Consider the following 17935-nt stretch of genomic DNA (forward strand, 5'->3'; position numbering starts at 1 on the left):
TGCTCCTGCATTTGGCCCATATACTCTCTTCCTGCCCTTGTACAGTGAAATAAATACTTTTCACCACTACTCACAATGGAAACAGACTTTAGAACATAGTTAGGAAAGCTTACATTACCTGGACACTGAATACAGAAATAGGTAGATTGTGTTTCAACTTTATCAAACTTTGGTCAGGCCTTAGTTGGAATGTTGTGCACACTTTGGTCATCAAGGGAGAGGAATGATGAACGTACTGGAGAAGATGCAGAGATTCAACAAGATATTGCTCGGGATGAAGTAATTCAAGTATAAGGAGAGACTGGAGAAACTAGATCTCTATGTCAAGTTCGGATATGATTGAGGTGTACAAAATTATGAAGGGCATAGATAAGGTAAACTGCAGGAAACTTTGCCTCATATCAGAGATAGATAAAGCCAGAGGACGTAGGTTTAGGATAAGAGGGAAGAGATTGAGAGGAGATATGAAGGAATCCTTTTTCGCCTGGAGAATGGTAAGTATAAAAATGCACTGTCAGAGGGGGGTTGAAGCTGGGTTACTGACAACATTTAAGAAGTATCCAGATTAATCCTTGAATATTTAGGCATGGAGTCAACGGGAACAAGTGCTCGGTGATGGGGTTAGTAAAGAAGGGTACTCACTGCAAAGTTGATCCAAATGACTTGTTTCCATGTTTAACAATTCTATTTATACCTGTAGGTTATCAATCCCTATCACACACTTTGTGTTTTCACAAAATGCATACTAAATGCTAAACTTGTCTCTGCCTTTTATTCGCTCTCACTTGTACTATTTCCTGCTGAGTGTTGTACCCACTCCCACTTTTTGATGTACTCTATCCCTTTTACAGCTGTTATATTAGAGAATGTCACAATTATTCAGTTCAATAAACCTACAAAACAGCCTGAGATTCACGAACAGGGCTTTAACAATCCATATTACCGCAGGAGCCATGTGAAGGAGACCTTGATCTGAATGAGTATTTGGACTATATTTTGTGTTATACTAAAGGCACAGTAATTTTCTAAGCCAAACATTCTAGAACAACGTGCATGAAATGCTGCAAACGCAAATTAGTTTTGAATCGTATTTCAAACATTGAGGCAGCAGTGCATGTTTGAAGCAGAGTGTTAAGTAAGTATTTTCAGTGAGGTGGTTCTCCTAGAGCTAGGGTTTTGAAGGAGAGAGTGAATCAACAATTCCCAGAAAGACCTAGTGGTCCAGGTAATGCCCCCACCCCCACCCCCACACTGCGGGCTATCGAACAATGCTTTCCTTTGACTACAGAGTACACAGCTGTGATGAGCTCCGTTGTATGAGTAGGGGTGGAAGAAACAAGACGGTGACAGGGAATTAAGCTATCCTTTGGCTTCAGACATGATTCCAGGATAGTGTGTTGCCTCCTGTGTGTTAAGGTCACGGATGTCACAGAACTGCAGCCAAAGGCTGGGTTGGGTGGATAAGGTAAACATCTAGTGGTGGTGGTCCATATCGTTACTATTGGCAGTCAAAAAATGATGATGGCCTGCTCTCTCTTAACGAGCTAGAGATGCCATTAAAGAGTAGGATTTAGTAGTTACCTGGAAATTACTGGTGTTACATGCCAGCCAGTATGGAAACGAGGTTGGTGAAGAAGAGATGATGTTGGTTGACAGGTGATGTTTCGGGTTGGATCCCTTCTTCAGACTGATTGTAGTAGGTGTTAGCAAACTGGAAAAGATAGTGGGGGTACATGATAGGCCATGACCCGCCCACTCTTTTTCCGGCAGTAAGTTCCAGACCATTATCACCTCTGGATAAAATAAATCTTTCCTCATCTTCCCCCCCCCCCCCCCCCCCCCCCCCCCCCACCTCCCCCACCTTCTCCTAGTTACTTTAAAAAGACATGCCTGGTGTTCGATCTCTCTGCTGGGGGAATAAATCCCTCTTCCTCTATCCAATACATCTTTCATATTTTATACACAAAGATGAATTTTCACCCTCCGGCTGCCCTACTCCAAAAATCGTACCCAATCTTTCATCATAGTTATAAATCTTGAAATTCTGGCAAGATCTTGTAAATGGAGCAAATGAAGTTTCACAAATATGTTCACTTTATAGCAAAGGTTGAACTTTATAATGTGAATGCCTACAGATGACATATTGACAGCTCAACCCTGCAGAAAGCCCGGAGTACTACTGAAGGGACAGGGCGTAAATTAAAAGGAATGTAATCAGGAATAGATGAATAAATGGAGGAAAACTAATAAACTAAGGAAAAACTCATAACACATAATATAATTTTACAATATAATGAAGTTAGACACCTCAATGCTAATCTAAGTTTGCTGGAAAGCACAGATGTAGTGTGAGAGCATTCTGACTGGTTGCGTCATGGCCTGGCTCGGCAACTTGAACGTCCAGGAACGAAAAAGATTACTAAAAAGTTGTGACCACTGCCCAGTCCATCACCAGCTTTGACTTCCCCACTGTCGAAGGGATCCATCGTAGTTGTTGCCTCAAAATGGCAGCCAAAATCATCAAAGACCCACACCATCCTGGCCACACTCTCATTTCACCATTGCCATCAGGAACAAAGTACAGGAGCCTGCAAACGATAACGTCCAGGTTCAGGAACAGTTTCTTCCCTACAGCCATCCGGCTATTAAACACAACAATGAATAAACTCTGAGCTCTGAACTGCAAAATACTATATTATTATTATTGCACTATATTTGTTATTTATTTAACTTTTTCTTTTTGTTCTCTTCCCCCGTTATGTACTATGTTTACATATTCACATATTCTGTTGTGCTGCAGCAAGTAAGAATTTCATTGTCCCATCCGGGACATATGACAATTAAACACACTTGACTCTTCTTGAGTCTAAACAGAGCGGGTCAGCTGTTATACCTGTTATAACAAAATGTTATACCTGTTACATATGCGCGGAGCAAAGATGACCACGGTGCATGAAAACACGGATTTATTCAGACACGGCAAACAGGAAGTGTCTGAACGAGATCCAGCAGGAACAAAGAGTGAGAGTGAGGGCGGATACCAAACAAGTACAGGGTGTGCAGTCGACCCGCTCTGTTTAGGCTCTAATATCGATGGACTGTGTGATATTCAAGCAAGCATGCATGCACAGTCACGGCTGGTGAGGGGTTGGGGAGCCAGCGTTCTCAATATGGTTCTTTATCCTTTATCGGTTTAATAAGAAAGTCGGTTAACGGCTTCATTGTATTCATGTATAGTCTTTTCTCTGACTGGATAGCACACAAACAAAAGCGTTTCACTGTACTCAGTACACATGACAATAATAAATTAAACAAAAACACGTGTGATTAGAAATTAGAGGCTGGAAGATTGAGAGGGGGGGGGGGATAGATGGGGGAGGGGGGGGGGGGGAGAGAGGGAAAGAATAGAGCTTTCAGCCAGTCCTCACAATGGGGGATGTGATGAATAGGGGCCTAATCTTGAATCAGCAGAAATGTAATGGTGAATCTGGTTTCAACCTCATGAATTAACTTTATGTGGGATAGTTTGATGACAGCTCGGATTGTAAGACAAATGTAGTGGGTTTTTGCAACATATTTCCAAGTGTTGATTTAAATGTTTAAAGATAGATTTGGATTTTTAGAAGAGCAATACATGTTCCTGTAAGCAATTGAATTATATTTGCTGTCAATTTGGTTAAATGGCATCCACTTGAACAGTGGGGATGAATTACAAAGACACTTTGGTGACCGTGGATTAAACATAGAACATAGATAAGTACAGCACAGGAACAGGCCCTTCAGCTCAGTGTCCATGCCGAGCATGATGTTAGGTTAAACTAATTTTCTCTGTCTGGTCATGACCCATATCATAAGAGGTAGGAATAGAATTAGATCATTCAGCCCATCGTCTATTCCGCCATTCAATAATAGCTGATCTTTCCCTCCCTCCTAACCCCATTCTCCTGCCTTCTCCCCATAACCTCTGACACCCGTACTAATCAAGAATCTATCCATCTCTGCCTTAAATATATCCAAAGATAGACACACAAAGCTGAAGTAACTCAGCAGAACAGGCAGCATCTCCGGGTGACCTTTTCGGGTCGAGATAATTCTTCTGACTAGTTAGGAATCAGGGAAACGAGAGATATAGACAGTGATGTAGAGAGATAAAGAACAATGAATGAATGACAATGGAGGAGACCTAGGACAGAAAGGTCTGTGTGAATGGGAAAGAGAATTAAAGTGTTTAGTAAACAGAAAGTCGGGTAGGTTCAGGCGGACTGAGCGAATATGTTCAGTGAAACGATCGTCCAGTCTATGTTTGATCTCGCCTTTGTATAAGATTTCACATCATCAACAGTGGATACAGCAGATGAGGTCGGAGGAGGTGCAAGTGAACCTCTGCTTAGCCTGAGAGGGCTGTCGGGTCCCTGGACAGAGTCAAGGGAGGATGTATAGGGGGGACAGTTGGTGCATCTTCTGCGGTTGCAGGGGAAAGTACCTGGGGAGGGGGTGATTTGGGTGGGAAGGGATGAGTTAACCAGGGAGTTGGGAGAGAAGGATCTCTACACAAGGCGGAAAGGGGTGAAGATGGAAAGATATGACTCGTGTTGAGTTTGCCTCCACAACCTTCTGTGGCAAAGAATTCCACAGATTCACCACCCTCAGACTAAATAAATTCTTCCTCATCTTCTTCCTAAAAGAACGTCCTTTAATTCTGAGGCTATGATCTCTAGTCCTCGACTCTCCCACTAGTGGAAACATCCTCTCCACATCCGCTCTATCCAACCTTTCACTATTCTGTCTGTTTCAGTGACGTCCCCCCTCATTCTTCTAAACTCCAGCGAATATAGGCCCAGTACCGTCAAACGCTCAACATATGTTAACCTACTTAGTCCTGGGATCATACTTGTAAACCTCCTCTGGACCCCCTCTAGAGTCAGCACATCCTTCCTCAGATATGGTGGCCAGAATTGCTCACAATATTTCAAATTACGGCCTGATCAGCACCTCAGCATTACATCCCTGTTTTTGTTTACAAGCCTTCTCGAAATAAATGCTACCATTACATTTGCTTTCTTTACTACTGATTCGACTTGCGGATTAACTTTTTGGGATTCCTGCACCAGCACACCCAAGTCCCTTTGCACCTCCGATTTCTGGATTCTCTCCCCATTTAGAAAATAATAATCTACACCTTTATTCCTACTACTAAAATGCATGACTACACTTTACTACACTAGATTACATCTGCAATTTCTCTGCCCACTCTCCCAACCTATCCAAGTACTTCTGCAGAGTCCCTGCTGCTTTCTCTACATGGCCCCTCCAACTATTTTCATATCATCCGCAAACTCGGCCACATAGCCTTCCATCCCCCCCCATCCAAATCATTTATATACAATGTGAAGAGCAGCACTGAGCCCTGCAGTCACTGGCAGCCAACCAGAAAAAAGCACCCTTATTGCCACATTTTATCCTTCCATTCCCTGTGTTTAGATGCCTATCTAAAAACCTCTGAAATGCTATTATCGTATCTACTTCTACCACTACCTGTGGCAGGTGTTCCAGGCACCCACCAGGCTTGGTGTAAACAGAAAACTGTCTCCGACCATCTTGTTTAAATTTTGCCCCTCTCACCTAAAAGTGCTTTTAAGAAGCAATTTCTAAGTAACAAAGTGCTTGAGGAACTCAGCTGGTCACATAGCAACAGTGGAGGGAATGAACACACAGCATTTCGGGTCTGGACTCTTCTTCGGACTCTTACTCTCTGAAGAATGGTCTCGATCCAAAATAGTGTCTGTCTATCCTTTCCACAGTTCCTCCAGGACTTTTTCAAAAATCCAGCATCTGCAGTTTCTTGTGTCTCCAAATAAAGCCACAATTTATTTTGTTTATTTCCAACTATTCTTGTTCTTTCTATCAATGAACATGGATAATGTAATACAGGTTTTAAAGCCCCAACATCCTGTTATTTGAACAACCTTCATTTCTGAAATGCATTGAAATTGAAATAGATGTAAAATAGATCATGTTATTTCAAGTGTATACTGTTCAGGAAAGCTCAAAACTAGATATTGGGTAAAAAAAATTGTTTGAAATCCCAGCTGCTATTTAACTTAAGGTTTCTATCTATTCCCTAGTAGTATTTGATGCTCCCACTGGCATGTCTTCCGATGTGTGGCTCTCGATTCAAAAGGATGTGTCCTTGGTAACCCAGGTATGTTTGTTAGCGAGACCTTATGTGATGGTGAAGGGTTGGTGCATCATTCAGATCGCTGAGAGTGACCTGGTCATCAGTGGTTGGGAGAATGATGGAGCTAGTTGCAGTTGGCTGTTAGTGTTACAATTGATGGCTGAGCAGTGTTGGGACCCATTGGGTTGTAATGTGGGGGAGTGGTGGAAGGTGAGGTTAGAAGAAGAACCAGAATGGGATGAGAGTTTCTAAGCCAGTGAACTGGTCTAAATCCAGTTCCCAGCACCAGATATGTAGGAAGGAACTGCAGATGCTGGTTTAAACTGAAGATAGACACAAAAAGCTGTTGTTAATCAGTGGGACAGGCAGCATATCTGGAGAGAATGAATCAGTGACATTTCGGGTTGGGACCCTTCTTCAGACCTTCTTCAGACCTTCCACCGAATTCCAGTTATGTCAAATCAGGTGTTGTTTCTTCATTTAATTTATTTCATACCCAGCACCTGACCCAGCAATTCCTTCTTTCACATTGGACAAATGTTTTACAAAAGTTCTCTTGAAGGACCCCATTACCCTCCAAACCACTTGCCACCCCTTTCTGTTCTGTCACTGTCCCAATAAACTCTTGCATTGATGATTTGTACAATGATTCGCATTGATGATTTGTACAAAATTGTACAAGGCATTGGTGAGGCCAATTCTGGAGTATGGTGTACAATTTTGGTCGCCTAATTATAGGAAGGATGTCAACAAAATAGAGAGAGTGCAGAGGAGATTTACTAGAATGTTGCCTGGGTTTCAGCAACTAAGTTACAGAGAAAGGTTGAACAAGTTAGGTCTTTATTCTTTGGAGCGCAGAAGGTTAAGGGGGGACTTGATAGAAGTCTTTAAAATGATGAGAGGGATAGACAGAGTTGACGTGGATAAGCTTTTCCCACTGAGAGTAGGGAAGATTCAAACAAGGGGACATGACTTGAGAATTAAGGGACAGAAGTTTAGGGGTGGCTGTGTGGAATGAGCTTCCAGTGGAAGTGGTGGAGGCAGGTTCGATTTTATAATTTAAAAATAAATTGGATAGTTATATGGACGGGAAAGGAATGGAGGGTTATGGTCTGAGTGCAGGTAGATGGGACTAGGGGAGAATACGTGTTCGGCACGGACTAGAAGGGTCGAGATGGCCTGTTTCTGTGCTGTAATTGTTATATGGTTATATTTGGTTTCTTGAGTTTGAGTGTGTGTAGGAATGGAGGGGAAAGTGGAATAAATAGAATTTGTATGAACGGGTGTTCAATGGTCAGCCTGAACACGGCATGATGTTGAATTATTTTCACTTCCTCTGCCATCATGCCTACTTTTTTTGTTCAGCAATTCACATCCCAGACAACAAACCATTTCTCCCATCCACTTGGAACTCCCATTCCACTGAAGTCATCATAACATTCTCTCATTCTTCTTATTGCTTATTGCTGATGGAACATTGACATTGTTTATTTTTCATTCCACTCTACTCACATCCCCCTAACCTACCCGACCTCCAAACTTGCAGCACTCTGCTCACTAAGAATAAAATTGACATTGTTAGCAAATCTGCAGTCAAGGCTGGCACTATTGTTGTCTGAAGAACTGACCTCTATCTGGCAGGGCCAAACATCAGCTCTCAGACACATCCTCACTGCTCCCTCTGGACCATGACCCCAACATCGAACATCAGGCCATTGTCTCCTACGCAGTCACGGATCTCATTTCTTGATGAGATATTATCTCCATAGCTTCTAACTTTGTGGTACTGCAAAGCCTGCTTGTACCTTCTGCCCAAGACACCCAAGGCAGACCAATTTCCGGAGGGCGGCACGACCGACGTCGCAGTGGCCTCTGCAGTCCGTCTGTCTTTTTTTTTTTTTTTTTTTTTGGTCCCGTTGAAGGTATAGTTTGTAGTGGGTTTTTAACTGTGTTTGTGTGAGGGGTGGGTGGGGAAACTTTTAAATCTCTTCCCTGTACGGGGACCCGACCTTTTCCCTGTCGGGTCTCTGTTGTCGTTGGGGCCTAGCACCGTGGAGCGGCCTCCAGAATGGAACGACCTGGGGGCTCAAGTCACGGAGCCGGCGGAGCTGCGGACCTACCATCGTGGAGCTGGCCGGCTTCGGGTGGTGACACCGGGAGCTCGCAGTTCCCCGGTGGGAGACCGCTTTACGGAGCACCCGCAATGGCAACTTCTCCCGCCCGAATTGCGGGGTTGGAAGTGACCCGGAGCAGGGCCTTACATCGCCCGGCGCGGCTTAAACAGCCGTGGGACTTGCTAGTGCCTGCTGGGGGCTCCAACATCAAGACCCGGCGCAGGGCCTTACATCGCCCGGCGCGGCTTTAAGTGGCTGCGGGACTTGCTACCACCCGCCGGGGGCTTTGACTTTGATTTTGACATCAGGAGAAGAATGGAGAGCAGGGGAGAGACAATACTTTGCCTTCCATTACAGTGAGGAGGAGATTCGCTGTGATGGATGTTTGTGTAAATTGTGTTGGTGTGTGTCTTGGTTCTTTTCTTGTGTATGACTGCAGAAACCAAATTTCGTTTGAACTTCATGTGAGGTTCAAATGACAAATAAATGGTATTGTATTGTACGGTATTGTATTGTTTCAGCCTGCAGTTGCCTGACAAAACTTATTTCATTGTGTACTTTGTCTCCATTCTTTGTCTTCCTTGTTCAGTCCCTCCCCACATACATCCACAACAGTTCAGATGTGCTATGCCCCTTTCACACTTTCCATTTCCCTGGTCATAACTGCTTTATCTTCATCAGACATATTAAAACAAATCTATACTTCCATCTCACATGCAGAGCATCTCAGGGCCCTCTGGTTCTTCCTTGAACAGAGGCAAATTGTTTTCCCTTCCCTAACACACACATTTGCATGGTGGTTCTTGTCCTATATTTAACAGCTTCTCCTGCAGCTCTGTTCACTGTCTCCAGTCCAAGGCACTGGCAAAGGGAGACTGAGACAGTAACATGGAATTGATTTCCTTCAGTGAGGAAGACTTAAAAGGGAGCATGGATTAAAGTAAATTGTTGAATAAAATAAAAGTGGAATGGAGAATTTAAAAAAACCTGCTGCTGTGGGTTTTGTCAGGAGATTTGGAATGGACTATTTAAAAGGATGCTGGCAACAAAAGCCACAACAGATTTACAAAATGCTACAATGAAATACTCTTTGGGCTAAGGGCCAAAGGGTGGAATGTATATTTAGTCTACATGGACACAATAGGTCCAAATGGCTGAGTCTTGTGTCTTAAATTTCTATGTTTTTGAGTCCCTCAACAATCTGTTCTCATTGCTGGGCAAAGGGAGCTATAATTGCTTCCAGCAGAATGGGAAGAAAAAAATCAGCAATTAAAATAGGCCGATATTATTTAGTATTTTAATTGCATGTGGCCAATTGAGAACCTAGCTGCTACTATTTGCACTTTTGGTCTGTATCTAACAATAACGTTATGGTTGGTGTGCGGTGCTGGCTTGAAGAGCCGAATGGCCTCCTCCTGCACCTATTTTCTATTTTCTATGTTAACGTATTAAACTCTGCCATCAAGCATTTGATGTCAACACTTGTGTTTCAAAGCAAAGTTGTGTCTGGAATTAATTACTATCCTGATAAATTTGTCTACCAAGGACAATATACAGATTAATGATTGGCCAGGTGTTGCATTAACCCCAAGATTGCTGGTACGGAAGAAGCAGTTTCTTTCAGTGGTCCCATGCAGTATTCCCCTGGAGGCTAGCCCCGAGCATGTGGTTGTGGTCTCATACAGTGTAATGCAACACTATGGTTCTTCCAACATAAATAACTACAGCTGGCCCTGGAAAGGCTTTGGAGACTGCTGATGTCTTCACGTGGGGAAAGTCTAATGAGCTGATACTTGACCAGTCATTTTGTTTGGATCGTTTAACAAAGTTGATTGAATTTAGGAAAATAATTATTGAGGAAAGTAGTCTGCATTTTCTTTTTTTTTTATACAGAATATCCATTTCAATTTGTATACATCTGGATTGTAAGTGCATCTGTTCATTGTTATTATGACTCCAGTTGCAATGCTAATACTGTTATTTGCTAACTTCTATTATTGTTACATGATAGAATACTTAATTCTTGTGCTCACTGAAGAATGGCATTGTGCAGACAAAATAAAGTCAATGGCATCATCATTTGGAAATGTTATTTACTTTGTCTTTCTTTAAAGGCCTGCATATATGATAGAGCTGGATTGGGCTTCAGTAAGAAAGCATTCCAGAATGAAGAAACTAGACCGGATAAACCATGGGCACAGTCAACAACTGGAAGGTATTCTTGGTGAAATTTAGATTTTAATCTGGTAAAATTTAAATCAAAATAAAAAGTATCAGAACTTGTGATTTCTTTTTAGTATACTTTATATTTTGAGTCTTCCCTATTTTGTATCTATTTAAGTCTTATAGAAGTCATCATGACTTTGTTACTCTTACTCAATGCCCCAATCAATGAAGGGAAGTATACTATTTACTTGCATTGCCACTTTCAGGAAGCTATGAACTAAGACCTGAACATCTCTTTGTACATCAATGCTGTCAAGAGTTTAGTTTGGTTTAATTTAGTTTGGAGATACAGTGTGGAAACTGGCGCTTTGGCCTACTGAGTGCACCAACCAGCGATCCCCACACATTAACAATATCCTACACCCACTTGGGGACAATTAAGTACATTCCGATGAATGGGTACTGTTCCATGCAGCCAGATTGGGATTCCATATTGTTTTCTACCGGCTACCAGAGATAACTATATTTTCTTGGGCCAGAGACGTCGTGTGACAATGGGTTAGGTATGTTTCTGATCATTGTAAGAACCAATGACATACTTCTTGCATAACAGAGGTGCCATTAACTCGAGATTAGAGGTTTAGAGAGGATCTGTGGATGTATTTTTTCATCTAGAATTTCAAGTGTTTGGATTCTGAACAGGTTCCACGAGTGGGTCATAGATGTGGATCCTCTTACAACATCTATGGTGCCCAGACAAGCACTTGAAATGCCAAGGCATAAAATGGTAAGACCCAGTATTGATAAGTTGGATAGTGTAGATGATTAATTGAAGGTCAGCATGTACATTGTGGGCGGAAGGGCATGTTTCTGGGTTATATTGACTAAAAGTAGAAGTTAGAATTAATTTTTGTTGGGAGAATCTGAGACGCCATGAATGAAATTAAAAAAAAATACCAGCTCAAATGTAATAGTTTCTGATTTGTCACTGGAGTGTAGCATTACTTGACATACAAGGAAAGGCTATGAATGAATGAAAACTTTATTGTCATTCAGATATACACCTAGACACAGTGAACCTTGAACGAAATTTTGTTGCATTTTACTCTCCAAAATCGGGTAATAGTTAAAAGTTCTAGGTGCGTCCATAAAAATGCCTCATGTGCATGGTTCTGTAAAATAAATATATATAAAAAGTTTTTAAAAAGTGTCGATATTTAAAAAGTTCTAGCCTCGGTTTTGTTGATTGTTCAGTAATCTTATGGCCTGGGGGATGAAGCTGTTGCAGAACTGAGTAAATACATGACTGAGAAAATACATAGCCTAAAGACTGGCATGTGAGGTACAGGCATCAATTTATCAGGCACTGGTACTATCATGGGATTAAAGGGAGCTTCTGTTTTGGGACAGGATCCATTCGAATCAAGCCAGAAAAGTATCTCCATGAATACAAAATAAACAGGCGATTAAACTATAAATAGAGATGAGGTGGAGAAGGGATATTGGGAGATTTTAGTTGCATAAATTAGAAAACTAAAAACCTGTTCAAAAACAAATGCACAAAAATATCTTTATTCATAACAATATGGACAGGAAATACATTTGGTACATCTTTTTTTTACATTTGCTGTAAAATCAGATCAATACTCTTATTCTCTTACAAAGCATCAATGCTGCTCATCCTTCTTCCTTAAACAATCCACCTAGAAAGTGTTAATGAGGCTGGTAAACAGGACCCAGGTGTTTAGTGCCAACTGGCGACAGGTCCTTACAAATTTTATTCCCCACAAAAGCTTTGTGGCAATTTTACTGAGCTTTAGTTTGTTCCTCAGCATGTACCCCTGCATTTTTGAATGTACCAGATCGTGGTAAAAGCACAGAATAGTGAGGGGAAAAGAGAAGCAGATGGTGTCCCAAAGGTCCCGACTACAGGGTTTTCAATGAGCAAGGAAGCAATTACAAATGTGCTGGAAAGATCATTAAGTGAAGCCATGTGGGTTGAACTGACGAAGAAACGCTGATTTCTATAATTTCAAGTAACTCCTCATGTCTTCAAAGACCTGCACTCCTGATAGCGAGCTTTATTGACCACTGTTAATTCTGGGGTGTATTAATTTGTATTTTTCTTTTATAGAATGGTAGATGATCTGCACGGACTTGTCATGGAAGCTAAACTGCAGAGCCCTCTTATTCTAGTAGGATCTGAGCTTGGAACACTCAATGCAAGATTTTATGCCCACATTCACAATTGGTAAGCTGAGACATTTTTGGTAGACGAGAACAGCGAAAATTGAAGTCTTGAATTAATGCCAATTAGATATTTTTAATGAGCTGAATTAACCAAGATAGAATAAGTGATCTTTTCATATGAATTGCTGGTAGATAAGTACAACCAAATGTCTGGAAAATATTTTATTGTTTGTAATGAATCTACATTTCATGGGGAAAAATAAACTTCAGTACTCAATTAAGGTAGTTTTATTAGATTTAAGAACATTAGATCAGATGGTAATAAAACTGAAGGCTGGCAGATCCTTTGGGGCCACTAATGATCAATCAATCAATCAATCAGTTTTATTCGTCACTTGCACATAAAGTTCCCGCGCGACGCAGCCAGAAGCACCGCAGACCGCAAGGCCAGCAGTCGAAGCTCCCCTCCAGGGGTCCCCGGCGAGGGACCCCGCTCCTGATGGTAAGTCCCCGCCGCGCCCACGGTAGAAGTAGGCCGGGGGCCGGCGGTGGGAGCTTCTTCTCCCCAGTCCCCAACGAGGGATCCCAGGCTCCGGACGCCGCGCCAGCTGGAGCTCCGCAGACCGCAGCTTCAAGCTGCCGTGGGCCAGCGAAAGGAGCGCTCCCCTCCGGCGAGCCCCAGCGAGGGCTCGCCCGCTCCACGCTGAGAGTCCACGCTGCGCCCACAGCTGAAGCCCCGGGCGCGTCTCCGGGAAAGGCCGCACCGATCCTCGATGTTAGGCCACGGGGGAGGCGACATGGAAAAAGTCGCCTCTCCGTGGAGGAGGTGGCCAAAGCAGTTTCCCCCTTACCCCCCCACACAAAACACAGAGAAACATTAAAAACATACATTAAATACACACACTAAAAAAAAAGTAGAAAAAACTGACACGCTGCTAACAGGGCTGCCGGCTTGCAGCGCCACCACCGACCTAAAATGATAGAGGAGATGGAAAAGGAGAATACGTTAGCACAGAGGAAATAATTATAGGAAGTGAAGAATATAAAATATAAAATAACATTTTGCCTTCGCTTTAGGAAACCAAATTAAAAACAGTAATACCTCAAACCAGCGGCAGACCTACATTTTTGGGACCCTGAAGCTTGAACTGCTATGGGGGCCCCTTCGCAACCAGCAACAAGGTCTGGGTGACCACTGTTATCTTCAATGGGGTTGTTCCACGACAGATCACCACATATTTTAATTTCTGTCATAAATGTTAATAATGTTTTAAATTATTTATAATTATTTTATATTAAATATATTTAGAATGAAACATCCTTAATTTGAATGTTTTTTTGTTTACGGCTAGCCTACATGATACTTTAATAACCTTTTAATTTTTATTTTAACTATTATTTTGTATTGAATTTACACTATTATTAATGTTTATTTATTTTTAACCCTTCTCATACAGTAAGTAGACCCAGCATTTTTAATCAATGGGACATATTCACCTCCAGAACAAAAGTAGGAACAATGGAAATGAAATGAAAATGCAAAGAGCTGTTTGGCTTGGCCTACACTGTGCTTGAAACTGCAATGGCAATGGAAATGAAATGAAAATGCAATGGTACACAATAATGCTGGAGAAACTCAGCGGGTGCAGCAGCATCTATGGAGCGAAGGAAATAGGAAACGTTTCGGGCCAAAACCCTTCTTCAGACTGATGGGGGTGGGGGGAGGGGGGGCGAGGAGGAGCACGAGGGCTGAGGTAGGAAGGGGAGGAGACACCAAGGGTTAACAGAATTGTGAGAATTCAATGTTCATGCTACCAGGATGCAGACTCCCCAAGCGGAATATGAGGTGCTGTTCCCACAATTTCTGGTGTTGCTCAATCTGACTGTGGAGGAGGCCCAGGACAGAGGGGTCGTATACGGAATGGGAGGGGGAGTTGAAGTGCTGAGCCACCGGGAGGTCAGGTTGGTTAGTGCGGACCGAGCGGAGGTGTTCGACGAAACGATCGGCAAGCCTACGCTTGGTCTCACCGATATAGATCAGCTGACATCTAAAGCAGCGGATGCAATAGATGAGATTGGAGGAGGTGCAGGTGAACCTCTGTTGCAACTGGAACGATTGCTTGGGTCCTTGAATGGAGTCGAGGGGGGAGGTAAAGTGACAAGTGTTGCATCTCTTGCGGTTGCAAGGGAAAGTGCCCGGGGAAGGGGTGGAGCGGGAGGGAAGGGAAGAATTGACAAGGGAGTTGTGGAGGGAGCGGTCTTTGCGGAAAGCAGATGGGCGGAGATGAGAAGATGTGGCGAGTGGTGGGGTCACGTTGGAGGTGGCAAAACTGACCGAGGACTATTTGTTGGATGTGCCAGCTAGTGGGGTGAAAAGTGAGGACCAGGGGGACTCTGCCCTTGTTGCAAGTGGGGGGATGGGGAGAGAGAGCAGTGTTACGGGGTATGGAGGAGACCCTGGTGCGAGCTCATCTATAGTAGGGGAGGGGAACCCCCGTTCCCTGAATGAGGACATTTGCGATGCCCTGGTGTGGAACACCTCATCCTGGGAGCAGATGCGGCGTAGACGGAGGAATTGGGAATAAGGGATGGAGTCCTTACAGGAAGCAGGGTGGGAGGAAGAGTAGTCAAGATAGCCGTGGGAGTCAGTGGGTTTATAGTGGATGTCGGTCAGAAGTCTATCACCCGCGATGGAGATAGTGAGGTCAAGGAATGGTAGGGAAGTGTCGGAAATGGTCCAGGTGTATTTGAGTGCCGGATGGAAGTTAGTGGTGAAGCGGATGAAGTCAGTCAGTTGTGTGCGGGTGCAGGAGGTGGCACCAAAGCAATCGTCGATGTAGCGGAGGTAGAGGTCGGGGATGGGGCCATGGTACGCCTCGAACAAGGATTGTTCGACGTACCCGACAAAGAGGCAGGCGCAGCTGAGGACCATGCGTGTGCCCATAGCTACGCCTTGTATTTGGAGGAAATGGGAGGAGTCAAACGAGAAGTTATTGAGGGTAAGGACCAGCTCCGTTAGGCGGAGGAGAGTATCAGTGGACGGGTATAGGTTGCTCCTCCGGTCGAGGAAATGCAATGAGCTGTTTGGCTTGGCCTGCCCTGTGCTTGAAACTACAATGGCAATGGTAATGAAATGAAAATGCAATGAGCTGTTTGGCTTGGCCTGCCCTGTGCTTGACGCTGCAATGGCAATGGAAGTGAAATGAAAATGCAATGAGCTGAGAAACCAGTCCCTTTTGCCCAAAATGCCCATATTAGCCCACGAGGAGCAGTTTGGCCAAAAGGCCCGTGCCAGTCCAGGAAAAGTCCAGAAAAGTGCCTTTGACTGAGAATTCACTCTTTTTTTTAAAGCCCCTTCGGCCCATCAGCTAGCCCAGGAGGAGGGGAGGGGCGCACGCGCGCTGACATTGACATTGAGGTCCAGCCCCGCCCACGGTGGCCACAGCCCTTCCCCGCAGGAGAGAGAGACAGTTAGTCGAGGCGGGGATTATGTGTGAGGTGGGAGGTGTAGTTGAGGCGAGGTTTAGTGTGTTGAGGTTTAAGTGTGAGGTGAAGTTTAGTCGAGGCAAGAGTCGAGGTGAAAAATCAGATTCATTTACTGGAAAATAAAAAAATCTGAATTTCGATTTAAATCGGAAAAATATCTGGACTAATGTCCCTTTAGGGCCCATCCGGGATTAGGGGCCCTGAAGCTTAAGCTTCATTAGTTTCATAGTAGATCCTCCCCTGCCAAAGGATATAATGACAGGAAAGGAATTGATTAAATTATTATCATTAAAAAGGAAGTACATAAAAAATGGGGGGGAATACAAACTAAAATTAAGCTCCACCTGTATTGCTAAACATGCTAAATAGGACCGACTATATACTGTGCTCCATCTCTGAAATTTAGGTCCAAGACTCCCAAGCAACCAAATATTGGAAGTCGGAGAGAATACTGAATTCTTTTTGTATATAAGTTTATCACTACTGACTGAGGATGTAGGTGGAGGCTTGAATAACTCCTGGAATAAGAAGGTTTACGAAGGAACAGCAGATACTGGAAAATCGAAGGTAGACAAAAATGCTGGAGAAATCAGCGGGTGAGGCAGCATATATGGGGTGAAGGAAATAGGCGACGTTTCGGGTCGAGACCCTTCTTCAGACTGTCTCCTAGAATGAGAAATGAATGAGTGATTGGCATTTGTTCACAGGTTATTTAGAATAATGTTCTTATTAAAACATACAAGATTCTGAGAGTAATTGACAGGGCAGATGTGGTGAGGTTGTTAAATCTAGTTGGGCATAGTCTCTTGTATTGTGTCTCCATTTAGAACTGAGAAAATATTTATTTGAGTATAGTAATTATTCAATTGTTCACAAAGTATATTCAAGGTTGATTTCAAGGGACCTATGAATATGAAGGGCAAACAAAAATTGATGTAAAGCCATATTAGGAAATATTTGGCAAATGGCCATCTAAAAAAAGTGGTATTTAAGGAAGCCTTAAAATCAGGAGGAGCATTTGAAAAAGCAGTAAGCTTTCTGGAGGGAATACTCTAGCTTTGGAACAGTCAATTTCAGAGTGTTCAAGAGACCGGAAGTACAGAGAGCAAATATCTTTGAAGATCTAAGTAATCACAGATGCTGGTTTACATAAAGAGACATGTGGTACTGGAGTATCTTAGTGTGTCCGGCAGCATCTCTGGAATAAAAGGAACAAAGTGTTGGAGTAACTCAGCGGTTCAGGTATCTCTAGAGAACATTCTCCAGAAATTTGTGTCATTTTTTTTGTAAACCAGCAACTGTAGTTCTTGTTTCAGCATCTTTGGAAGACATAGGTGACATTTCACGACGGGACCTTTTTTTAGAAGGTTTTGAGATGTCAGAGAGTTGAAATGGGAAGGACAATGGAGGGATTTCAAAACAAGCATGACAATGTTAAAGTTAATTAATTGGTTAAGTCGAACCTCGTATGTACGGGTGTCAGGGGTTATGAGGAGAAGGCTGGAGATTGAGGTTAGGAGGGAGCCACTGTGAAGCCACTATCGATCAGAATAACTGTTTTTATTATATTGTTAAATTTTAGGCCTACTTTTCTTTTTAAAAATGGTAATTTTAATTTGTTTTTAAAGCTCTATGTATTATCCTTTTTGTTAAATTTTTACACTGAATGGAAACCGATTGAGCAACGTTTTTTCGTTTCCTCTGTGTATGCGAGTACTCAGTGAAATGATATTAAAGAAATACTGAATACTGAGCCATAGATCAGCCATGATTGAATTGCAGGGTAGACTTGATGGGCCGA

At 43.0% G+C, this 17935-nt stretch overlaps 1 protein-coding gene across 2 annotated transcripts in view; it reads left to right on the top strand.

The window, feature by feature from the left end:
• Window positions 1-17935, top strand: part of si:dkey-122a22.2 (uncharacterized) — a 106711-nt gene that overhangs the window by 22007 nt on the left and 66769 nt on the right. The window contains exons 4-6 of one of the 2 annotated variants that reach the window (XM_055633487.1): window positions 6126-6202; window positions 10407-10507; window positions 12593-12709. In XM_055633487.1, coding sequence (XP_055489462.1) covers window positions 6126-6202; window positions 10407-10507; window positions 12593-12709 — 295 coding nt within the window. The remainder of the gene's footprint in view (window positions 1-6125; window positions 6203-10406; window positions 10508-12592; window positions 12710-17935) is intronic. The other variant, XM_055633488.1, reaches the window with a different exon arrangement.

The sequence above is a fragment of the Leucoraja erinacea genome, chromosome 4, assembly GCF_028641065.1.
Source record: "Leucoraja erinacea ecotype New England chromosome 4, Leri_hhj_1, whole genome shotgun sequence".
Lineage (NCBI taxonomy): Eukaryota > Metazoa > Chordata > Chondrichthyes > Rajiformes > Rajidae > Leucoraja > Leucoraja erinaceus.